This window comes from Pipistrellus kuhlii, unplaced genomic scaffold, assembly GCF_014108245.1.
Source record: "Pipistrellus kuhlii isolate mPipKuh1 unplaced genomic scaffold, mPipKuh1.p scaffold_m20_p_8, whole genome shotgun sequence".
Classification (NCBI taxonomy): Eukaryota; Metazoa; Chordata; class Mammalia; order Chiroptera; family Vespertilionidae; genus Pipistrellus; species Pipistrellus kuhlii.
Genome location: NW_023425584.1, coordinates 29,961,584 through 29,984,250, shown reverse-complemented (window position 1 = coordinate 29,984,250; position 22,667 = coordinate 29,961,584). Strand labels below are relative to the sequence as shown.

The window sequence follows — 22,667 nt, the reverse complement described above, 5'->3', positions numbered from 1 at the left end:
AGGGAGACGTCATTGCGGGTTGTTTGTGCAGCCTCCGTGGCGGTGACCCGCAGTGATTCGGCCGCCGTGCCGGGGGTGGGGGGGGCCGCGCGGGACTCTTTTCTTTCAGACGGACCGCGGGGCAGCTGTGGAGCATGTCGACCCCCGCCCGGAGGAGGCTCATGCGGGATTTCAAGCGGTAAGGCCCTTCCCCTCCTCCGCCCGGACGGCGGCTCCTCCCCCCAGCTGCGGGCCGGCCGGACCGGACAGGGATCCGGGACGCCTTCCTCTGGGGAGTCTCAGAGGGCCGGCTGTGGGCCCCGGGGAGCGACCGAAAGCCAGTTCTGACTCTGCCCCCGACCCCCAAGCCGTCCACACTCCCTCATTCTTGTTTTCTCACTCCGACACCCCTTCCCTCCCCAAATGTAAAAAAAAAAAAAAAAAAAAAAGGCTATGGACACCTCAGATTCCCCACTGCCCGCTTGGGCCAGCTGCTTGACTTGTCGCCTGCCGTTGAATCCTTACCCCCGCCCCTGAACCCTGCGGCACCCCTTCTCTCCACCCCAAAAGGGAACCCTTGCGGGAGCTTCTTCCTCGCTGACTCCACCAATGAGCTTTGTTCCGCGGGCCTGCGGTCCGCTCGGAGGGGCAGGGTGGAGGCGAAAAGCACAGCCCCCCCCCCCCCCCCTTTCTGCAGAGAGGGTGGGTCTGCCCCGCGAGGTCCGGAGGTGGTTAACCCCATTCTCCGAAACCTGACTCTCCCCCCCCCCCCCAACCCCCCGCACCCTCCCTCCCCCGCCCGCCTGCAAGGACCTTGAGAACTGGCTTAGCCCTGGGACTCGAGCTGGCACCTCTGGCTGCCAGGACCTTCTGGAACTCCGCTCCGGGGCCTGGGGTAGAAAGCCCTATCTATAGTCTCCCAGGTCTGGAAGAGTGCCTTCCCCAGGCCGGCGCTAACCCGATACTCCCAGGGCCTCCTGCTGTAAAGTAGGGTTTTGTGAGGAGATGGAAGGGGTGGTGAGGAGGAAGTGACTTTTTTTTTTTTTTTTTCAGTTGTTTACCTTTTACCTTGAACTATGGTGGCGGAAAAGGAATAGAAAACTTAGCATTGCAGTCCTCTGTTTTGCCCTGATTGAGACGAAATGTGTATAGTATAAAAACTTAAATCAGCGACTCAGGAAGTGACCTCTCAACTTCGCCATTGTAAAGTCGTTAGTGAGACTTTGGAAGCCATTGTTTTGGGCTGTGACCAGTTTATCATTGAATCTATTTGTAACTTAGCCGGTTACCTTTGGTGGGCATCAAGCATCATCATTCCTTGAGGCTGACTAAAATAACTGTTTTTATGTGGACTAATTTGAAAGTGTGCCACATGACAAGAACTGCATATAGAGAGAGAGTATAGCGTTTATTTTTTTACTGAGTCTTTGAAAGGAGATGCCCTATTTCATGTAAAAGTCGTCTTCAAAAGCTTAAAATCAGCAATTTCAAATTAGCTGAAATTCAGATGAGTGAAATTCAAATAATAAAACTTCCAGTTCGTGCCTCTTGTTACCCTGATTTGCTGTGATTTTCTGCTTTATTCTGAATTGAATACAGGTTACCTTTGGTAGTTTTCCAAGGGTCTTCAGGTTGCAAGAATTTGACTGACAAATGTTGGAAGATAGTTTTGTATTGAGTCTCCTGTTCTCAGATAGTTTTAGTGTTAGTGCAGAGCCTTTAAAATGAGGATCGACGGAAAACCAAACAATCTTTGATTACTCTAAAAGCCATTGCTAATTGAAGCAAATGGATAAAGTAGCTCTCCTGCCTGAAACTACTTTCCTAATGAAATTTAATCAAGTGTTTTCAGTCCTTTAGTGGTCACACTAAGGGTTTTTTTGTTTTCAGGAGGAGGAGGTTTGGTGGCCATGTTGCACAAATAGCCATTCTTAGCACTCACACAGTCTGCATTACAGCAGCAAAATTGATGGTTCTGTTCAAATATTTTTGCACTTGAGGTTTTTTAGTTTTGGTTGAGGGCAGTCAGTCTTACCTATCTATCTATCTTTCTATACACACACACACACACTAGTTCTTGAAAAATATCTTAATCTTGATGGTAATTGAAGAGGGATACTCCCAAGTCCTTTAGTATTTTAGGTGATTTGTAGTAGTATCTAATAAGTATGTACCTGGGCAATTTTTTATTTCTTATTGTGAGATGGTTTATTCCAGCTCAGCACAAGAGCAAGGAAATAGGTTTTGTTTGTGTCTTAAAGCAGAGAGTATAGAGTCTATAGGTGTTTTATTTGGCTGCCTTAGTGGCCCAAATGTTCAACTTTTAAAATTACTGCTACGGATTTCTAGATTGCAAGAGGACCCACCTGTGGGTGTCAGTGGCGCACCATCTGAAAACAACATCATGCAGTGGAATGCAGTTATATTTGGGTAAGTTGAAAGATAAAACAACTGATAGGCGGGGCGAGTTTTTAAAAACGTGCAACTAGGAAAAGAGACTGAGGAGAAATGGGGACCTTACAGAAACTGCAAGGTAAATTAGAAAAAACATTCCCATAAAAGTTTTGTCGGTTACATAAAACTTATTTGCATTTTGGTGTTAATACATGAGATTTTATAGCCCTAGTTGTTTTACTCAGTGGATAGAGCATCAGCCTGTGGATTCAAGGGTCCCGGGTTCAATTCCAGTCTGGACACATGCCCAGGTTGTTGGCTCATCCCCGTTAGGGGGCGTGCAGGAGGCAGCCAATGATTCTCTGTCATTGGTGTTTCTATCTCTCTCTCTCCCTTCCTCTCTGAAATCAATGAAAATATATTTTTAAAAATACATAAGATTTTATAATAACTTTGGGTTTTGCCTTATAAAAATACCATTTGAAACTAAAGGAGAAGAGATAAATGAATGATTTTATACAAAATATGCTAAGTAAGTGTTTATATTGTATTCTATTGGAACCATAAAAAGGCTAAGAACAAAAATCATTGAGAACTTACACAATGGCAAGATTTTAAATGAAAAATGTTTCATAGCCCAATATAAAATACAGGCATACCTCAGATATAGTGTGTGTATGGTTCCAGACTACCACAATAAAGAAAAATTTTTTTTCTTGGCTGGTAGAGGTCCTTCCTTTTAATTAATAAAAAAGGCAATGCCGAAACCGGTTTGTCTCAGTAGATAGAGCGTCGGCCTGTGGACTGAAAGGTCCCAGGTTTTATCCCGTCAAGGGCATGTACCTTGGTTGCGGGCACATCCCCAGTAGGGGGTGTGCAAGAGGCAGCTGATTGATGATTCTCTCTCATCGATGTTTCTGACTCTATCCCTCTCTCTTCCTCTCTGTAAAAAAAAAATCAATAAAATAAATATATTAAAAAAAAGGCAATATCTGTGAAGTGCAATAAGTATGCCTGTAGCTGAATGAAGCCTTACATTCTACATATATATTGCATACATGCTTTTTATTTTAAAATTTCCTTATGCCTTTTCTTTGGTTTTCCCAGAATTTATCTTTTTTCTTATTTCACTCTTTTTTAAAAACTAGAATTTTGTGTTAAAACTTTAATTTTAAAGGGGAATCTTTTCATAAATAATTCTGAGTTGCCTCTGAATTAGTTACAAGTAAGGGTCTACCTTAAAAAATAGTGGGAAAAAGAAGGCAATTCTCCTTCTAAAGTGATTATTTTAAATCCAGGCTGTAAACATATTTCTTTGAGACCTGAATATGCCTTGCAAGTAAACTTCATGCTGCTGCTTAGGAAAAATGAAATTGGGGTATATAGGCAAGGAAAAGATTTGAGCAAAAGAAACTGGCTTTCTTGATTTAGTTATATCTATCTATTTTGAACTAGAAACGCTCTGTTGAAAAATAGAACACACCTGCTCTGGCAGAGCGGGTCAGAGCTCATCCAATACATAACAGGTTTGGGTTTGATTCCCAGTCAGGGTACATACCTAGGTTTCAGGTTTGATCCCCAGTCAAGGCTCTTGTAAGGCCCGGTCAATCAAAGTTCCTCTCTCACATTAATGCGTATGTCTTTTCTCCCTTCCTCACTAAGATTGATGAACATTGTATCCTTGGGTGAGGATTTTTTTAAAAAGCAGAACATGCTGCTTTGTTAACATGATTAAACTAAAGGGTATTGATTTCCATCTTACTAAATTAAAATAGGACCTTTTCTCTTAAGAATGCACATATTTACAAAATAACTTGTTAGTATTTAGGAACTGGGTTCTTTTTGTGCTAAAATCATGTTTTTTATTTTTGTATGTGTGTTTTTTGTTGTTGTTTTGTTTTTGTTTGTTTTCTTTTAAAGCTACCCTAAAAGGAAAACTTAGAAAATAAAAGTTACCTTTTATGCCTACATCGGTAAAAATGTAGGCCTAAGTTGATACTAAATTAACACTATCTTAAAAACTCCACGAATTGTCAGGATGAGCCCCTCCTTTTATTTGCATTTATCCTTTCCACTCTTGAAAAATCAGGAAAGAGCAGAATGAAAGAATGAAAAACGTGTTTTAATCAGAAATCTTCTTGTTTTCAGACCAGAAGGCACACCCTTTGAAGATGGTAAGTCATTCTCCTTATTTTTTCTACAGTGTTAAGAGGTTTCTTAGAAATAGGAAATTAGGCCCTAATTGGTTTGGCTCGGCCTGCAGACTGAAGGGTCCCGGGTTTGATTTCGATCAGAAGCACATACCGTGGTTGCAGACTCCCTGGGCCTGGCCCTGGTCGGGACTCTTGCAGGAGGCAACCAATAGATGTGTTTCTCTCACATCCATGTTTTTCTCTTTCCCTTTATCTCCCACTTTCCCTAAAAATCAGTGGGAAAATATTCTTGGGTGAGGAGTATCAACAACAAAGTAGGAAATTGTAACACCAATGTATCTACTTAAAACTATTTTCTACTTGATCTATTGTTAATAGGTCAAATTAAAATTAAATACTGATACATAGTTTACAAGACTTTCTCCTCTGTACTAAGTGGTACTTCTTGTATTTTAAAAAATGCCATTTAATCTCTTGGTGAAAAAGTGGAAATTATTAATATTATTAAATTCTGACCCTTAAGTATACATCCTTTTAATATTCTGTGTGATGAAGTGGTAAGTATGTATACAGCACTTTTCTTGTATACCAAATATGACTATCTGGAGGAAAAACACTTATGCAGTTGCTTAAGTTGCAACTTGAACTGCTTTTTTTTCTTTTTTTAAATATATTTTATTGATTTTTTACAGAGAGGAAGAGAGAGGGATAGAGAGAAACATCGATGAGAGAGAATCATCGATCAGCTGCTGCTTGCACACTTCCTACTGGGGATGTGCCTGCAACCAAGGTACATGCCCTTGACTGGCATTGAACCTGGGACCCCTCAGTCCTCAGGCTGATGCTCTATCCACTAAGCCAAACCGGTTTTGGCAAACTGCTTTTTTCATGGAACATTCTTACTTGAAAGAATGACTGACAAACTGATTATTTAGGTTTGAGTATTTGGCAGGTATATTCTCAAAAGTGACCTGAGTGAGCTGTTAGGTCAATGAGAGCAACTGGACAGTGAACCAATATTTTCCAAATGTGAATGATATAAAACTTCATAGATATGGTTTCAGATTCTACATTGCAACTAACCTTTAAAAACTTACCATTTCTTTGGTGTAATATAAAAAAATACCTAGTTATCTGAAAAGGCTATGAAAATACTCCTTTTCATTTACATAATTGTGTGATGCCTGATCTTCATGTTCCTCAACCAAAACAGCATATTGCAACAGATTGAATACAGAAGAAGAAGAGAGAATCCAGCTGTCTTCTGTTAAGACAGTCATTAAAGAGATTTGCAAAATATGTAAAACAATACTTCACTTCTCACTAACTTGGTGAGAAGATACTTGTTTTTTCTCATTAAATGTTACTTAGCTAAATGTGTAATGAATTTATAGTTCTTAATGATATATATATTAAGATTTTTTCTGAGTTATAATTCTAATATAACACATTGATAGTTACAGCCAGTGGTGTACTGGGGGCAGCTTATACTGATTTGTGAGAACAGATTGTTAAAAGTTTTGGGAACTTATTAGAGAGCTAATATTTAAAATGAAATTATTTTTTGTTTTTGGTGTAGATACCATAAAATGGTATGCTATTGCATGCATCTCTTTCCAGCTTCACATTAGTGACTTCACATTGAAGCTTGGTGGAATGAGAACGTAAAAAGGGTCCTGAGCCCTAGCCGGTTTAGCTCAGTGGATAGAGCCTGCTGACTGAAGGATCCCTTTCAGTCGGGGTTTGGCCAAGGTCATGTACCTCTGTTGCAAGGCTGGATCCCCAGTCTGGTCAGGGCCAGTGTGGGAGGCAACCAACCAATTGATGTATGTCTGTCTCACATCAGTGTTTTAATTTATATAATTAGGTGATTGTCTCTTCCATTCTAAATTTCATTGGAAAAATAACTTCAAGTGAAGGTCAATAAAAAAAGGGGGGGGGGGTGCCGAAACCGGTTTGGGTCAGCGGATAGAGCGTCACCCTGCGGTCTGAAGGGTCCCAGGTTCGATTCCGGTCAAGGGCATGTACCTTGGTTGCAGGCACATCCCCAGTAGGGGGTGTGCAGGAGGCAGCTGATCAATGATTCTCTCTCATTGATGTTTCTAACTCTCCCTCTCTTTTCCTCTCTGTAAAAAATGAATAAAATATATTTTTAAAAAAAGGGGGGGGGGGCCCTCCAGAGATCCCATAATAGGGGGAGAACTTAAAAATAGCTATTTCATATTTGTGTTTGCTTGAGATTTTTACATAGTACATTTTTGTAATTAAAGAGAATTAAAATGTAAGCTTTAAAAATACATATGTATAAGGTTATCTTCACTAATTAACTATACATTTCATAGTACCTATATTAATATATCAAAATATGAAGTAGATACCACCTTTTATTTTGCTTATATCTTTGGCCTCCCTAATTCCAAATTTCCAAACAAAAAATTATAAAGAGGTAGAATTGGAGTATCAAATATGATGAAGATAAAAAAGAAAATATTTACTAAATACATGCCTCTTAGGTTAGTAAACTGAAGCCAGGATCTTAGAATTGAGGTTAAGGTTTTTGTTGTTTAGATTATTTTTAAAATATTTTTTAGTATATTATTTTTAAATTTTAATTTTTTAGTTATAGTTGGCATTTAAAAAAATAGCATTGATAACATAAGGGAAAGAACTTTGTAGAGACACTTGGAATGGTTTAAGCTTACATTGACTCAGGAATAAGTTTTTCCAGTGGGTTTTAGTTGGAGAACCTCACTAATTACTCACTTTTTTATATATATATATATATATATATATATATATATATATATATATATATATATGTATATTTTTTATTGATTTTTCACAGAGAGGAAGAGAGAGGGATAGAGTGTCAGAAACATCAATGAGAGAGAATCATCAATCAGCTGCCTCTTGCACACCCCCCCACTGGGGATGTGCCTGCAACCAACATACATGCCCTTGACCTGAATCGAACTTGGGACCTTTCTGTCCGCAGGCTGATGCTCTATCCACTGAGCCAAACCAGTTTTGGCTAATTACTCACTTTTAAGGTGAGTATCCTCAAAATAAAAAGACTTTGGATAGTGAATAAACACAAAAGAAGTCTAAAAAAACAACAACCCTAAAACCACTAGTAGTGTTATTTCTGTGAAATGGATTTGGAATTAGAGTTGAGAGTTCTTAACTTTTCTGTTCACTATGAAGAGATTTACTTTGTTAAAATGCATAATTTAAAAAAGTGCCTATGCTTCTATTGACCAAAAAATACTGATATAGACTGACCAAAATATACTGTGTTGATCTATAACCAACAATAGTAGTTACACTTATGCTTTCCAGTACTGATTCTTGGCATATTTAAGTGAAGGGATTCTTATGGGACAGAACAGACCTTTCACATTAGCTCCCATGTTTCCAATCTGAGTCCTTTGTTATGTGGTAATCACCAACTCTCAAAAATCCTCTGGGCATCCTCCCCCTTCTAAACTATAATGTCTCCAAATGTGCATTTTAAATTTAGTAGCTAGAACTAAATTGCCTTTTTAAAATGTAACAGTTGTTATTCCCACCAATAGTATGTGAAAGTGTTAGTTTCCTATGCTTGCCATTACTGTGTGTTACCATACCAGTCTGACATAAGTATATTAGTATGTTTCATATGCTGAGCCAAAATTCACATGAATTTTTATGTGGTGCAAAAACTAATATGGGTTGAAAATTCATTGATGAAGAGATTTAAAAGTTATGCTTGTCTGTACTATAATTACTTTGGTTTGTTTTCTATCTAGGTACTTTCAAACTAGTAATAGAATTTTCTGAAGAATATCCAAATAAACCACCAACTGTTAGGTTTTTATCCAAAATGTTTCATCCAAATGGTAAGTCACAATTTTGTTTGACTTTGCAAATGATAAAAGGGAGAGGAAAAAGGCTTGTTTTCTTCGTTCTAGGTCTTACCCCATAGTTCTCACATTAAGGGCCCACTTGCAGATGTTTCCAAATCAGTATTAGTCACAAATCTTACCAAGGTTCCAAATTTGAGATAAATTTGTTTTTGTTTTAATAACTTCTGATTTTAAAATAATATCTATTTGTAGAACTGTGAAAGGTGTTGAAAAGAATTTGTCACTTAAAATTTAGCTTTTAAAAATATAAATAAATGATTTTACAAAATTGGTATATTCTGAATAAAGTTTAAGTACCTAATTTTTTATATACTATGAACATTTTCCCTTATTAAATATTTCCACACCAATTTTAGTGGCTACAAAATGTTCTGAGTTTTAACTTACCTAATCAGTGTCCAGTTGTTGGTTTTCAACATTTTTTATGTTCTTGAAAATAAATCTTCTCAAATACTACTCCTAATATTTCTTTAGAATAAGTTTTTAGAAGTGGTATTATTGGACCAAAGGTTTGTGTTTTTTTAAGGCTTTTTAAAATACAGTTTTAGCCGAAACCGGTCTGGCTCAATGGATAGAGTGTCGGCTTGGGGACTGAAGGGTCCCGGGTTCGATTCCGGTCAAGGGCATGTACCTTGGTTGCGGGCATATCCCCAGTACGGGGTGTGCAAGAGGCAGCTGATCAATGACTCTCTCTCATCGATGTTTCTAACTCTCTATCTCTCTCCCTTTTTATTGATATTTTAAAAATCAATAAAATATATTAAAATAAAATAAAATACAGTTTTACATTTTTTTCTCATTCCTGTTTTCACTTTGAGAAGTTTATTATTTTTCATAAGTGATTGCTGAGGGACCCTTTTGTAGTTAAATTTGTTCTTCCCTGACTTTATGATTATAAATTACTGTCTGAAAGACTTATTTTCCAAAACATTTAAGCTCTCTTTTTGTAACCTTTTGCTCATTTCAATGTGATCTTCCCCATCAGTTAACTTCTTTTCAGGAGGCACATATTCAGACGTCTTTCTGATTGCATCTAGTCTAGTACTGCAAACTGCATGAGTGGGCTATAGGCAAGTGGAGCTCCCTACTTAGAGGAGTGTTATGTTTGTGTATCTTAAACCAGTGTGACTGCCCAATAATAGATTTAATTTCTTTTGCATTTTCCTTCCAGCTGCCGTTTTTTTTCTTTTAAAGCTAAGACAGGTTTAATTTTAATTTTTGTTTCTATTTTGGGGAAATTCCCAAGTTGCTTACTATTCTGCTGTTGCTTTATCCTGGCTTAGACTTTATATTGAATCAACCCAAATTATAGAAGGGGGCTCTGTAAATAAAGGTGGAATAGACTATAGAATATACAGGGAGTATATGTTTATGAGTATAGGATTAATAGGCTTATGGGGAAACTATATTATTATTTTTGATCATTTAATATTAATAGCATCATTTCCCTTTTTTCTGCGATCAGTACTTTTTTATTGTTAACTTCCTGGTTTACTTTATTAACATTTTTATTGAAATATAATTCATGTACCATGCTCTTCACCCATTTAAAATATACAGTTTAGTGTTTGTTTTAATAATTTTTATTGATTTCAGAGAGGAAAGGAGAGGGAGAGAGAGAAACATCATTGATGAGAGAGAATCATTGATTAACTGCCTCCTGCATGCCCCCTACTGGGAATGGAGACTGCAACCCAGGCATGTGCCCTTGAGCGGAAATCGAACTGTGATCTCCTGGTTCATAGGTCAGTGCTCAACCACTGAGCCATGTGGCTGGGCCAATTTTAGAACTTTTTTTATAACTCTCCCCAAAAAATTCCATGGCTGTTAGCAATCCACAGACTTATTTTTTGTTTCTATAGATTTACCTATTCTGGAGATTTTATATAAATTGAATCATGTAATATAATTGGTTCTTTGTGACTTACTTCAAAGCAAGCTAGTGTTTGGGTTTCGTCTATGTTGTAACATAATTACTTCATTTTCTACTTTTTAAAATATATTTTTATTGCTTTTCAAAGAGAAGGGAGAGGGAGAAAGAGAGAGAAGCACCAATGATGAGAGAGGATCATTGATAGGCTGCCTCCTGCAATGCCTCTTACTGGGGATTGAGCCTGAAACCTAGGCATGTGCCCTGACTGGGAAGTGAACCCAGGACCTTTCAGTCTGCAGGACGATGCTTGATCCACTGAGCCAAACCAGCTAGGGCTTCATTTTCTTTTATGATGAATGATATTCCATTGTATGGATATAGTACACTTTATTTATTCATCGGTCCCTAGGTTTCTTGTTCACTTTTGATTACTTCTCAAAAATAGTTACTAGTTCAAAACTTAATCATTTAAACTTCCATGGGATTTACAAAGGTGTGATGATGATAAATCATTTTATACTTCAATGGGATTTACAGAGGTGTGATAATACTTGCTCTGGGTTTCCTAAATGTGATGTTGCTTTGGATTTATAGTAAGTAAATGGACTTGTTTTTAAGGTGAGTTTTAGAATGGATGGTAATGGATAAGAAGGATAGAAGCGAGGACAGAGCCCTGTGGAATGACAGCATTTAAGTATACTTTGCCCGTCTTCCTCCCTCTCTCCTACCCCCCAAAGAAAGCTGCATTGTTTTTATATAAAGTGATCTGGCTTTCTCTAAAGACTTCTAAAATTTGTTAATTACTGTTATTTTTTAATTATAAAAGGAATGTATACTCATTGCAAAAACAATTCAAAAAATACGAGAAAAGGTAAAATAAGATCTTTCATAATCCTATTATCTACAGATATTTAAGTTTCACTTTGACATTGAATCGCAACTGTGTATACCTCAAATTAAGATATTTATAATTTTTTACTATAAATGGAATTATGTTATCCTGTGTAAATAATTGGAAAATTACGGTATTAAGGTAATATACGTATTGTAGATGTCTTTCTACATTAGTTAACATAGGGCAGATGTGTATCATTTCTGTTGACTAATGTGGTAATGGTTATATGAATGTAGCATTTTTTTTTAATTATTTTTTTAATATATTTTATTGATTTTATGCAGAGTGGAAGGGAGAGAGAGAGAGAGTTAGAAACATCGATGAGAGAGAGTCATTGATCAGCTGCCTCTTGCACACCCCCCACTGGGGATATGCCCGCAACCAAGGTACATGCCCTTGACCGGAATCGAACCCGGGACCCTTCAGTCCCCAAGCCGACGCTCTATCCACCGAGCCGAACCGGTCCCGGCTGAATGTAGCATTTAGCAGGTCCCCTCTTTATGGGCCACAAGGTAGTCTCCAATTTTTCACTCTTATAAAGAGTGTTATAGTGAACATCTATAAGTAAAACTTTGTATGTTCATGATTATTTCTTTTAGAGTAATTTCTTGGAGTGAAGTTGCTGTGTTAAAAAATAAACTTTCCCTAGCCGGTGTGGTTCCGTGGCTAGAGCGTCAGCCTTTGGACTGAAGGGTGGGTCCCAGGTTCGATTACTGGTCTGGGCACATGCCTGGGTTATGGACTCAATTCCCAGTGTGGGTGGGGTGTGCCGGAGGTAGCTGATCAATGATTCTCGCTCATCATTGATGCTTTTCTCTCTCTCTCCCTTCCTCTTTGAAATCAATAAAATATATTTTTTAAATAAATACTCTCCCCACCCTCAAAGCTTAATTTAAGAATATTTAGAAATAGGGAATTTAAACAGATTTGCTGTATGGAGTGTTCAAAAGTTTTAACTCCCACCCAGCCTCCTCATGAGAAGGTACAAAATAAGAGACCTTATTTAGGACTGGTTTTCCTGTGAGAATGGAGTTTAGTTATTGCCTAATATTCAAAACTTCTGTCTGGGCCAAGCATTCTATTTGTGGTAAAGATTTCTCTTAATAGTTATGACAAAGTTAATATGTAACCAGTTTTAGTGTTGTCTTTGCAGTGTATGCTGATGGTAGCATATGTTTAGATATCCTTCAGAATCGATGGAGTCCAACATATGATGTATCTTCTATTTTAACCTCAATTCAGGTAAGTGTATATTAAGATGCATCATAATTTTTCAAGACTCTGTGGTATCCAATCAGCTCTTTTAGGCATAATCTAAAGACCAAGTGAGCAAACTAACTTTCCCAACACTGAGGTGGCAAAGCTCAGACGAAAAGCCTATGATTTTCAGATGACTGGTCTGTTTTTTCATTTGAGACCACCTTAGATCAAATCCACAATTATTTTCCTGTTTATGTGTAAGTTAATGTTTTCACAGGCCAAGTATTATTTGTGCCCATGAAGTATAGCCAGAGATTGTGGAGAAGAATAAAAATATCTCGGGGAAAGATAAAAGATTATTGCTGCCCTGGCTGGTTTGACTCAGTGGATAGGGCATCGGCCTGCAGACTGAAGGGTTTCAGGTTCGATTCCGGTCAGGGGCATGTACCTTGGTTGCGGGCATATTTCCAATAAGGGGTGTGCAGGAGACAACTCATTGATGTTTCTCATCAATGTTTCTAACTCTATCTTTCTCACTTCCTCTCTGTAAAAAAGAGTCAATAAAATATATTAAATAAATAAAATAAAATAAAAAGATGATTGCTGGAAAAAAAAAAAACAAACCATAGGGACCTCAAAAACCTGCCAAGTGCCGGGAATTGAGAATACTGCCCCATCTAAGAAATTATCAATACTGAAATAGGGTAATATGCTAATTAGACAGGACATCCTCCAGATATCCTTCTGGACAAAGCCACAGTGGTGGGGGCTGAGGTGGAGGCAGAGGCAGAGGCAGAGGCTGTTAGGGGCAATGAGGCCGGCAGGCAGAATGGTAACTATTTGCCAAACACTCTGGCAGAATGTTTCACAGTGGACCTTGAATTATAGTTTCCTGAATGGGGGGAAAGAGGTATGTTTTAGTTATGTGAATTTGAGAGGAGCAGAAGTAATGTTTTGGTTTGTGAGTTTTTAAAACTTTGCTTTAAATGGGGTCATCTTTTTTTTTTTTTTTTTTTTTTTTTAGTATATTTTATTGATTTTTAACAGAGAAAGGGGAGAGAGAGAGAGAGAGCTAGAAATGTCGATGAGAGAGAAACATCGACCAGCCGCCTCCTGCACACCCCCCACTGGGGATGTGTCCGCAAGCAAGGTACATGCCCTTGACTGGAATCGAACCTGGGACCTTTCAGACCGCAGACCAACGCTCTACCACTGAGCCAAACTGGCTTCGGCATTGGGGTCATCTTATAAACATTGCTTTTAACCTTCCTATTCATCCCTTTGCTGCTAGCTAGATATGTTTTATTGATTATAGGAAACAAGATTAACTAACTTATAGTAAGACATTTGCCAAATAACTACAATAATAGAGCTTAACGTTGGAAAAGGTTTGTTGCTAAGCTATTTATAGGTGTTGTATATTAACCAAATCAAACTACTTGCTTCCTATTTAATGTTAGTAGGCTGAAGAAGATATTCTTTTCCAATTTATTCCAAAGGTCTTAAGGCATTGAGATTGATGTTTTAGAAGCTTTTCTCTAGCAGTAGGTATCTTCTCACTGTATTTATTAGGCCATATCTGAAAAGTATTTAGACGTAAAAATATATATGACATACTAATTTCTGCCATTTTATATAACTTTTGTGCTCCTTATCTGACCCGTTAATGCAAAGAACAACTCTGCAAATTTTTTTTTTCTCTTTCCTTTTAGTCTCTGCTGGATGAACCCAATCCAAACAGTCCAGCTAATAGCCAGGCAGCACAACTTTATCAGGAAAACAAACGGGAATATGAGAAAAGAGTTTCAGCCATTGTTGAACAAAGCTGGAATGATTCATAATAGACAACTGGTCTGTTAATCTTTTTCATCATTGTTGTGTATAACTTACCTCTCAGTAGAAAGGCTAACAAATTTTAAGTGCCACCAGTTTTAAGGATTCTGCAGAAGAAGAAAAGTCCTTCAGTTTAGAACCTATAAAAGCTTGTGTATCTTGATTAATGTACTTTTTATTGCATGGTGTGAACTAAGTTATTGCTTACATAAATTTGTAATATATCCTGTTTGTATTTTTTTCCAAGTGTATAATGTTGGTGTGGAGTTTTCATGACAGAATATACACATTTTGTAAATCTGTACTTTTTTCAAATATTGAATGCCTTATTTTTGAATTCTTTAGATTTTTAAATTGGAGAAAAGCACTTAAAGTTTTTTATATATGAATATTACATGTAAAGCTGTTAAAATACATAACTTCAAGAGACTTTGTCACTTATTTCCGTATCTATGTAGGAGGGGTTAATAAGTCTCTAGCTCTCCATCAATTGATAGTTTCATTCCAATTTCAAAAGAACAGATTTATATTTTATCAAGAAATTCTTCAAATTTGATTCTAAACACTTATCTCAAACTTTATTTTGAATGCACTGTATTGGTTTCAATTGAGCAATTATAAATTGGTTTGTTCTGTCCAACTCTGTACTTAGGCCACTTGTTACTGTTTTTTCATGCTCTACTTACTGTTAAACTGTACCTCTTGTGATTGCACAATTTGCACCTCTACCACGAGGAATTAGCACCTTTACCTTTAATGAGCAGAGAGCTGGTGCAACTTACTTGCTGCTTGATAGCACTTTAAAAGTCTTGATAATAAAGAGAGTAAAACCATAAACATTTACCAAACATCCGTACCCCCACTATTAGCAATGAATAATTAGTTGCAGTGGACGAGCAGGACAAACATTTTTTAATCTCCTAAATTGTATAAAAGTTGTACTGCATCTAGTTTACTGGATGCATTTAAAACACGGTATTGTAGAAAGCTAATACAAAGCCATCCTATGCCTTCAGGTAGGATAGAAAATGAAAAATATAGAAGTAAATTCTGTTGAACCACTGTGTAGTCTTTCTAGTAGTTAAAACGGCCATTTCAATAATCCCAAGAGTTGTCTTGTTATATTCCTACCAGTTTAGTAAGCTCAGAGCTTTTTCTCTATTAGAAGACTAAGATGGCAATATCTATAGCTTTTAGTAAACAAAGTTTAACATTGGAAGGATAAGTGCTGATCGTTTCTTTTAAAGTTATTAGTGGCAAATTTGGGGGTAAGTGTATGGTTTTATAAAGTATTTTGATATAAGGGAGAGTTCACTCACTGGAATTAATGGCCAAAAAGGGGGGAAAGGTACTTTATTTTAAGATACTTTTTGGTCATTTTAAATGTGGGATGCTTTTATATTCGGCTCGAAAATTAGACTTTCAATAGACATTTATTCTAGTGAGGGAGGTGACTGATAAACACACAGTAGCAATGAGAGTCTTCCATCTCACTTCATAACATATTATTTAGATACTGCTTTGAAATCTATTTTTATCTTTAACCTGTTTTCCTTTACCTATTTTAAACTGAAACATTTCAAGTATCGATAGAAAATTATAAGGGAAATTATTGAAGAAAATACGTGCATGGGTAGGGTATCTAGGCATGGCTAGCTATCAGGGCTGATCAGGGCCTTCCTGCTGCTCGCTTGGGCCTTCCTTCAGGTTGCAGGCCAGGGCCTTCCTTTGTTTTGCACCACCCCTTGGTGGTCAGCGCATGTCATAGCGAGTGATCTAACTCTCTAGTGGACACTTTGCATGTTAGCCTTATATAGAAATTATATCTTACTTGGCAAGGAGTCAACTCTGACTCCTAAATTCAGTGCATACAACTCACACCTAGTCTACATTTCCATTGGAGAAAATTCTTGGGAACGGTCTCTGAATTACTCCTAGTTTTTTCTTTCAATTTAGGAAGCAGCTTATGCTAATGAGGACAGTGCAGCAGCTAACTACTGTTTGTGCATGGCTAAAGATGGTGGTGATTTTATAGCATCCTGGGCATTTCACATCCATGAAGTGGGAATTGGGCTCCGTACCAGGCATTTTTCTTGTTTTTTCCTTTTGGAGAGGGATGTCATGGGGAAGTTGTCACTGCTAGAAAGGCCAGATTTCTATTTCTTTGGTTGAGAATCAGATGTAAACCTTCAATTTACAAGGTTAAGTCATATTAAAAAGAATTTACTTTTAAACTAAACACAAATTTTATAAATTTTGTATGGCAGGAGGCTAGGATTATTTGTTTAGGTATGAAGGTGGATTCATGTTAAATTTAAATACATTTGTGATGAAATTCCTCTTTAACAATACATAACACTCTACAAGATGCTATTCTAAGAATTCTGACATACTTGCATCTCAGAGTCAGTAATCCTGAGGTGTAAGTATCAAAGATTAGCAAACTAGGTACAAAGAGATTGACTAGCTCTAGATCAACTAACTAGCTAGTGATAGAGTTGGGATTTGAATTTAAATATTCCATCCCAATTTAAGAAAATACTTTTGTTGATGGTTGATTTAGAGGTATGTACAGATTGGTATCTGTCCAATGCAAAGGTTTTCCTGACCACCATTTTCTACCTCTTTTTCTAGTATAAAGTCTTTATACAGGGATATTTTCAGTTCTGTGCTATAAAGGACTATATCAATAGACCAAAATTTTTTTCCTTCCTAGAAATATCCTTAATCTGTACAGCCCCTAAAACATAAGATCCATTAATAGGATTAACTTCTAGAACTGATCTAAAAATTATTAATATAGGTGAAGGTAGTAGGAGGAAAAAGTTATCAAAGGTACCTTATTTAGTAATATCTTTTGTGCTTAATGAATAAGGCACCTAAGTTTATTAATTTAGTACTCTTTTAAAGAAAGAACTCAGGCTTATTGCACAATTTAATTACATCTAAGGCATTTTGATCTCTGAATTCTTCCATGTTTCAAGAGCAGAAACCAAGTTTTTAGGTCTTGGTGGTGGTTATTACAATTTCTTTATATTGCATTCAGCAATGCAAAGTCCCAAAGAAATCTGTTGTGGGGATTATGTATGTTAATAGAAAAGTCAATGAAGTTGTTAAAGGTAAATGAAGTTGTGCATAGGATTGGGTCCTTGTGCCAAGATGTGCCCTCTTCAATTCCCACGTAGTTAGGGAAAACAGCTGTTGTCAAATAAGGGGAAAGATGACTTACCAGTTATTCTAGTATAAAACAGCAAAGATATGTTGAAGGAATTGACAGTTTTCCTCTATCCTTTCAAAAAGAATACAGAAATATATGCCATTCTTTCAGTAGTTTCTCTACACCATCACTACAGCTTTTTAAAAAAATTTTTATTACCTTTTATTATAGAAACAGGAATAAAAGAAGTTAGAAAATATATTGTCCTTCCCATAGGTTCATCATCCAGGTTCACATTTTTCTTTTTCCATTTTCTTTTTTTTCTACCTGACTTTTTTCTTTCCATCAACATGTATCCTTTATGGCCTCTTCCTTCTCCACCCAAACCCTCAGACCTCCCAAATCACCACACTGTTGTCCATATCCATGAGTTCTCTCTCTTTTTTTTTCTTTTTCTTTTTTACTTCACCTCTACACCACACCCCACCACCACCACCAGACAAAGAAACCATATGATTTCACTCATATGTGGCATTTAATGAACAACTACCAAGCAAAATATAGACAGCATTATAGCTAGGGAACAGTCTACTACTTTTTAAAAATTGTCTCAAAGATCCTTAAACCTCAACACGGCAAACCAGATTTTCTAATCAGCATTTCCAGCCATGACCCCTCAATTGAGGTCATCTGTACTTTTTCCCTTCTTGCTGCTCATAGTCAATATCCTCAACCATACACTCATAAACCATGAGTGATATGGATCACTTAATTTCTCCTTGGTTCTTACATATGTTGGTCATTTTCTCATCCAGCCGGTTTAGGAGGTATAGAACCCTTACTCTGAATTCTCTTGACATATTGCTTGCCTCTTATTTAGTTTATTTTCTAAAGGGCGATTCCTCCTTTCCTTTGGGGGTTTCCCTAAATGGGGTTTGTCTCCACATTTTTGCTCTCTTTCTGGCCCTGGGCTCCCTGCTTGAGACCCAAGGGGTTGAAGCCCCTAGTGGTGCAATGATCTGGCACTTGCTAGACCAAACGCTGGGTCTGCCTTGAGTTGCACACTTTTATTGTCTGCTGAGTTGTACCTCTCTCCGCTGGCTCGGGTCCCTCAGTTGTCCAAATTCTCACGGTGGGCAGGGGCGTGTGCATAGTTTGTCTGGTGTGCAACTTCCTGTGATGGCCCAGAGCCCTCTGGCATGCAATTCACAGTGTGACCCCGGCACCCAAGACAGGATGACGCCTTAGAAACCCCTGGCAGCGCACATGCAGCATGGTCCTGTGACCTGTGGCTGGGCATACCAGGTTGGACCAGCAGCTCTGACCGGGGCCAGGGGTAGAGCATGGGCCAGTTGACAGCTCCACAATTTGAATAGAAAAAGCATGCCCTTCTGTAGCCCTGGGTATGGAACCTGGTCCAATGGGGTAATTGTGGGTGCTCATTTTTTCTTTTCATGTATATGTAAGTTAGTTGAGACATTTCATATATTCCCAGGTTGGCCTCAAAGGTAAAACAGGGCAGGAATGAAGTGAGAGTTCACTAAGTGCTAGGTGCTTTCACAGACAGTTTTTCCACTGAATCCTTCAATAAAGATTAAAGGATCAGCCCCACTTTGCTGATCGCTACCCTGAAGTGAAATAACTTCAGAAGCATCTCCTAATTCTTATCTATGAGGTTCAGTTAATAAAAAAAAAAATGTCAAAGGGAAAGGAAAATGCAGCCCTAGAGGATGAGATTTTGGTGTTAGCATTCACATCAAAGCAAAGACTTTCAGCTCACACAGTTCAAGGTTGACCTTACTACCCTTCACTAAACCAGCAGAGTACCAAGACTTGCCTTAGGCCCATAACTGCATCTTCCTGTCAAGCAAATAGGTTGGAGGGCCATAGTCAAGGATATTTTTGGTTCATTAGCCTACTTTTCCTAAGCAGAGAAGGAAAGATGGGGCTTGGGCTACAACTAGTACTAGCGTTACATTTTAAAGAGGCATCCTTTTCTGACAGCACCATTGGAAAGAAGCTCTGGTTCACATGATCTAAAACAGATAATTAACTCCTTCAAATGGGAGCTTAATAATTTCAGTTTTCACTGTGATTTCCAAGGACATCTGTTCAGATGGTTACCCCAACTCCTCAGCTGGTCCTCTTATCCAAAGGCCAGGCTTCAAGCCCACCTCCACGTCACAGGAACACATACAAAGGACTCTGCCCTTACGGCTGGCGTTGTGCGAAAGCCCAAACCAGAAGAGGGCAGTCAATACTGCCGTCCTAGCCCTGGGAGTCAGGACTTTGAAGGGACAAACTTTTTTTGCTTTTCACTTAAATAAAAAATAAACAGGCATTATCACTTGCTCTCTATTTTAATGAAAAGCGAGCCACGAGATTCTGTTTCTCCACCAAAGAATTTGTGTGTGTGTCCATGACAGCAGAGAATTTTAATTTTTCTTACTATATTTTTATTGGCCAGAGAGGAAGAGAGCGAGAGACAGAAACATCAATGATGAGAATCATTGATTAGCTGCCTCCTGCACAACTCCCACTTGGGATCGAGCCTGCAACCTGGGCATGTGCCCTGACTGGGAATCAAAACTGGGACCCTTCAGTCCACAGGCCAACACTCTATTAACTGAGCCAAGCCAACTAGGGCACAAAGAACTTTTTTAGTGTGCACTCTATTTGTTGAATGAAACAATATCCATTATGAACACAATTCCGCTTAACTTCTAAAACATTTGCCTCTTAAGATTTGACTTTAGCCCTAGCTGGTTTGGCTTAGTAGGTAGAGCGTTAGCCGGTGGACTGAAGGGTCCCAGGTTCAATTCCGGTCAAGGGCGCATGCCCGGTTGCAAGCTTGGTCCCCAGTGGGAGGCTTGCAGGAGGCAGCAGATCAATGATTCTCATCATCGATGTTTCTACCTCTCCCTCTTCCTTCCTTTCTGAACTCAATAAAAATATATATATTTTTAAAAAGATTTGTGTTTACTTTTATTCCTACAGAACCAAAAGGTGTCCCTAAACTGATCAAGAATGACCAGATGACAGAACTCCGACCTAGAAGTTGACAATCTCCTTTCAGACATGAGTACCCAGCAGAGAATTTAGAGCTGGACAGCGGGCAAACACTGTTATTTGACATACGGGGTAATATAAACCTCATTTCAGATACAACAGTGTATTTTCATTTACTACTACAGATAGCAAAGCATCAGGGTGGTGATAGTGTTATTCCTCCCAATGCCTGTGGAATAGGTAAGCCACAGATCCAAGTGGATCCTGGAAAAGTTCAGAGGAAATCTTTCCCCTGCAAAGGTAGAGGATTTATCAGGTGGGCCACAGACTCCAAGGATTCCAAAAGCAATTTTCTGGATAACATGAAAGGGTATCACTATTAACTGAGCTCCCTAAACTGTCCTTGTGCTTCTCACAAGGTATTGAGATTTTTGTCTTTCACAGAAAAGATCCTCTTAGTCATTATTTGAATGTAATATTACACTATGTATCTTCCTAAGATATCACTTGACCCTCACCCCGTCTAGGGGAAGACTATATATAAATATGAAGAAGCCAATATCTCGTAGCTTATACCTGGTGCGAGCTCCTGTTTGAAAGCTAAGAGTGGACCATTTTACCTACACCACAGGAGTGCTGTGATGCAAAAGACGATTCCAATACCAGAAAAATATGAGGATAAAATTATAAAATCTTATTTAATTTTATAGGTAAGATAGCGATGGAAGTCATAAAGACGAGAAGAAAAAGAAGTTGCTTAAAGTGAAATAATGAAAAACATGCAAAATGGTATTAGAAAATTTGATTTTGGTTAACTAGAGAAGTCTTCAAAAATAAACTGATGGGGATGGGGTGGAGAAGTTTATCAGTCAGTACACAACTTAAGCTTGCTGTATGCAAGATATATTCCTGATGGATATTATTAATTTATTGAGACATTATATCTTTTACAGAAAAAAGAATCCATCATGAAAAACCCAAGGAAAATGCATTTTAAAAGTGAATAATCAGCCCTGGCTGGTGTGGCTCAGTTGGCTGAGTGTCATCCTGTGCACCGTGAGGTCATCAGGTTCGATTACCAGTCAGGGCACAAGCTCAGGTTGTGGATTCGAGCTCCAGTAGGGGGTGTGCAGGTGGCAGCCAATTGATATTTCTCTCTCCTTTCCCTTCTTCAAAATCAACAAAGACAGTTTTAAAAAGTGATAACCACACTCTGATTTTCCCACTTTATAATTAGATTTCCTTAAGCCTCACAAATTTGTGCAAATCAGAACGAGAGAGACTAGGCTACATTTAAGGAAAAGAAGAGGTTAAGGCTTATTAAGCATGTGCTTGGCCCTCCATCTTAATCCTTGCCATAGCTCTGGTAGTAATTTCTATTATCTCCATTTTTTCAGATAAGGCTGGGGAAGAGAAGTGGCTTTTCCAGAGTTAAAGATCAGAGATCATTTCTTCCAACTGGTCCACTCTAGTGGTTACTAGAGATGAGCTCAAAGTTGCACAAAGATGACTCCCATCCAAGGAGTGCTGCCTGGCCTTAAGCCATGGCAAGGGTCATCCCATTTCTCTGCCACCAGACACCATGGTCCCACAGTCCGCTCTCGTTAGCGCTTCTGGTTGTTCAAGTACCAGGGTTTTTCAGTAGGTTATGCTAAAGCAGGATCCACTGTCTTATTTACTACTATTCTCAGGACCAAGCACCCTAATGAGTGAATCCTGCTGTGATTGGCTATTACACTGCTGTCTCCTAAATGATGCCCCTCTCTCAGTATTTATGCTTAGAATAAATACTTAATGGTGGATACTAAATAGGAAAAAGGAACAGGAGAGGGATAAAGAATAGATACATTAATTAAAAGGGAGAAATTAATAACAAAATTTCAGTGCAGAGCAGCACTGCAATAAAGAATTTATTTGTGCTTGGCAATTCCTCAAGTCTAGTAGAAGATAAGAGCATAAGGCTCCCTCCAGAAAAAAAAGTGTGGCCTTTACTCAGCAGCTGGGAAACCTAGAGAATCTATAGATCAACTGGCTACCTGGACTCAACTTTGGAATCTTGTCAGTTTTAAAATTAAGATTAGATGCTCTTTTGTAGGCTGCCTCTTCCCATGAGCTGATGGGTACTTAAAACCTATGGTTTGATTCTCTTATCTCTTTAAAAAAGATGAGTGTGTGTGACAGTGGAGTATACGGATGGTGTAAACTTCAGATAGGAATAGGAAGTAAAGGTCTGGTTTGTGAGGGGGAAAAAAGGACCATAAGACCAGAA

General features: G+C 38.2%; 1 protein-coding gene across 2 annotated transcripts; it reads left to right on the top strand.

Moving 5' to 3' along the window:
• UBE2B (ubiquitin conjugating enzyme E2 B) lies at nt 1-21,047 on the top strand. Of its 2 annotated transcripts, XM_045576690.1 has the most exons (7): nt 1-178; nt 2,329-2,409; nt 4,522-4,547; nt 8,315-8,404; nt 12,353-12,441; nt 14,112-14,250; nt 20,387-21,047. In XM_045576690.1, exons 1-6 carry the CDS (start codon nt 135-137, stop codon nt 14,238-14,240), a joined length of 459 nt encoding a protein of 152 aa, XP_045432646.1. In that variant the 5' UTR covers nt 1-134; the 3' UTR covers nt 14,241-14,250; nt 20,387-21,047. The 2 variants fall into 2 exon arrangements, with proteins under 2 accessions (XP_045432646.1, XP_036281289.1); XM_036425396.2 differs by lacking the exon at nt 20,387-21,047 and having other exon boundaries at nt 3-178; nt 14,112-14,661.
• The last annotated feature ends 1,620 nt before the right edge of the window (nt 21,048-22,667 follow it).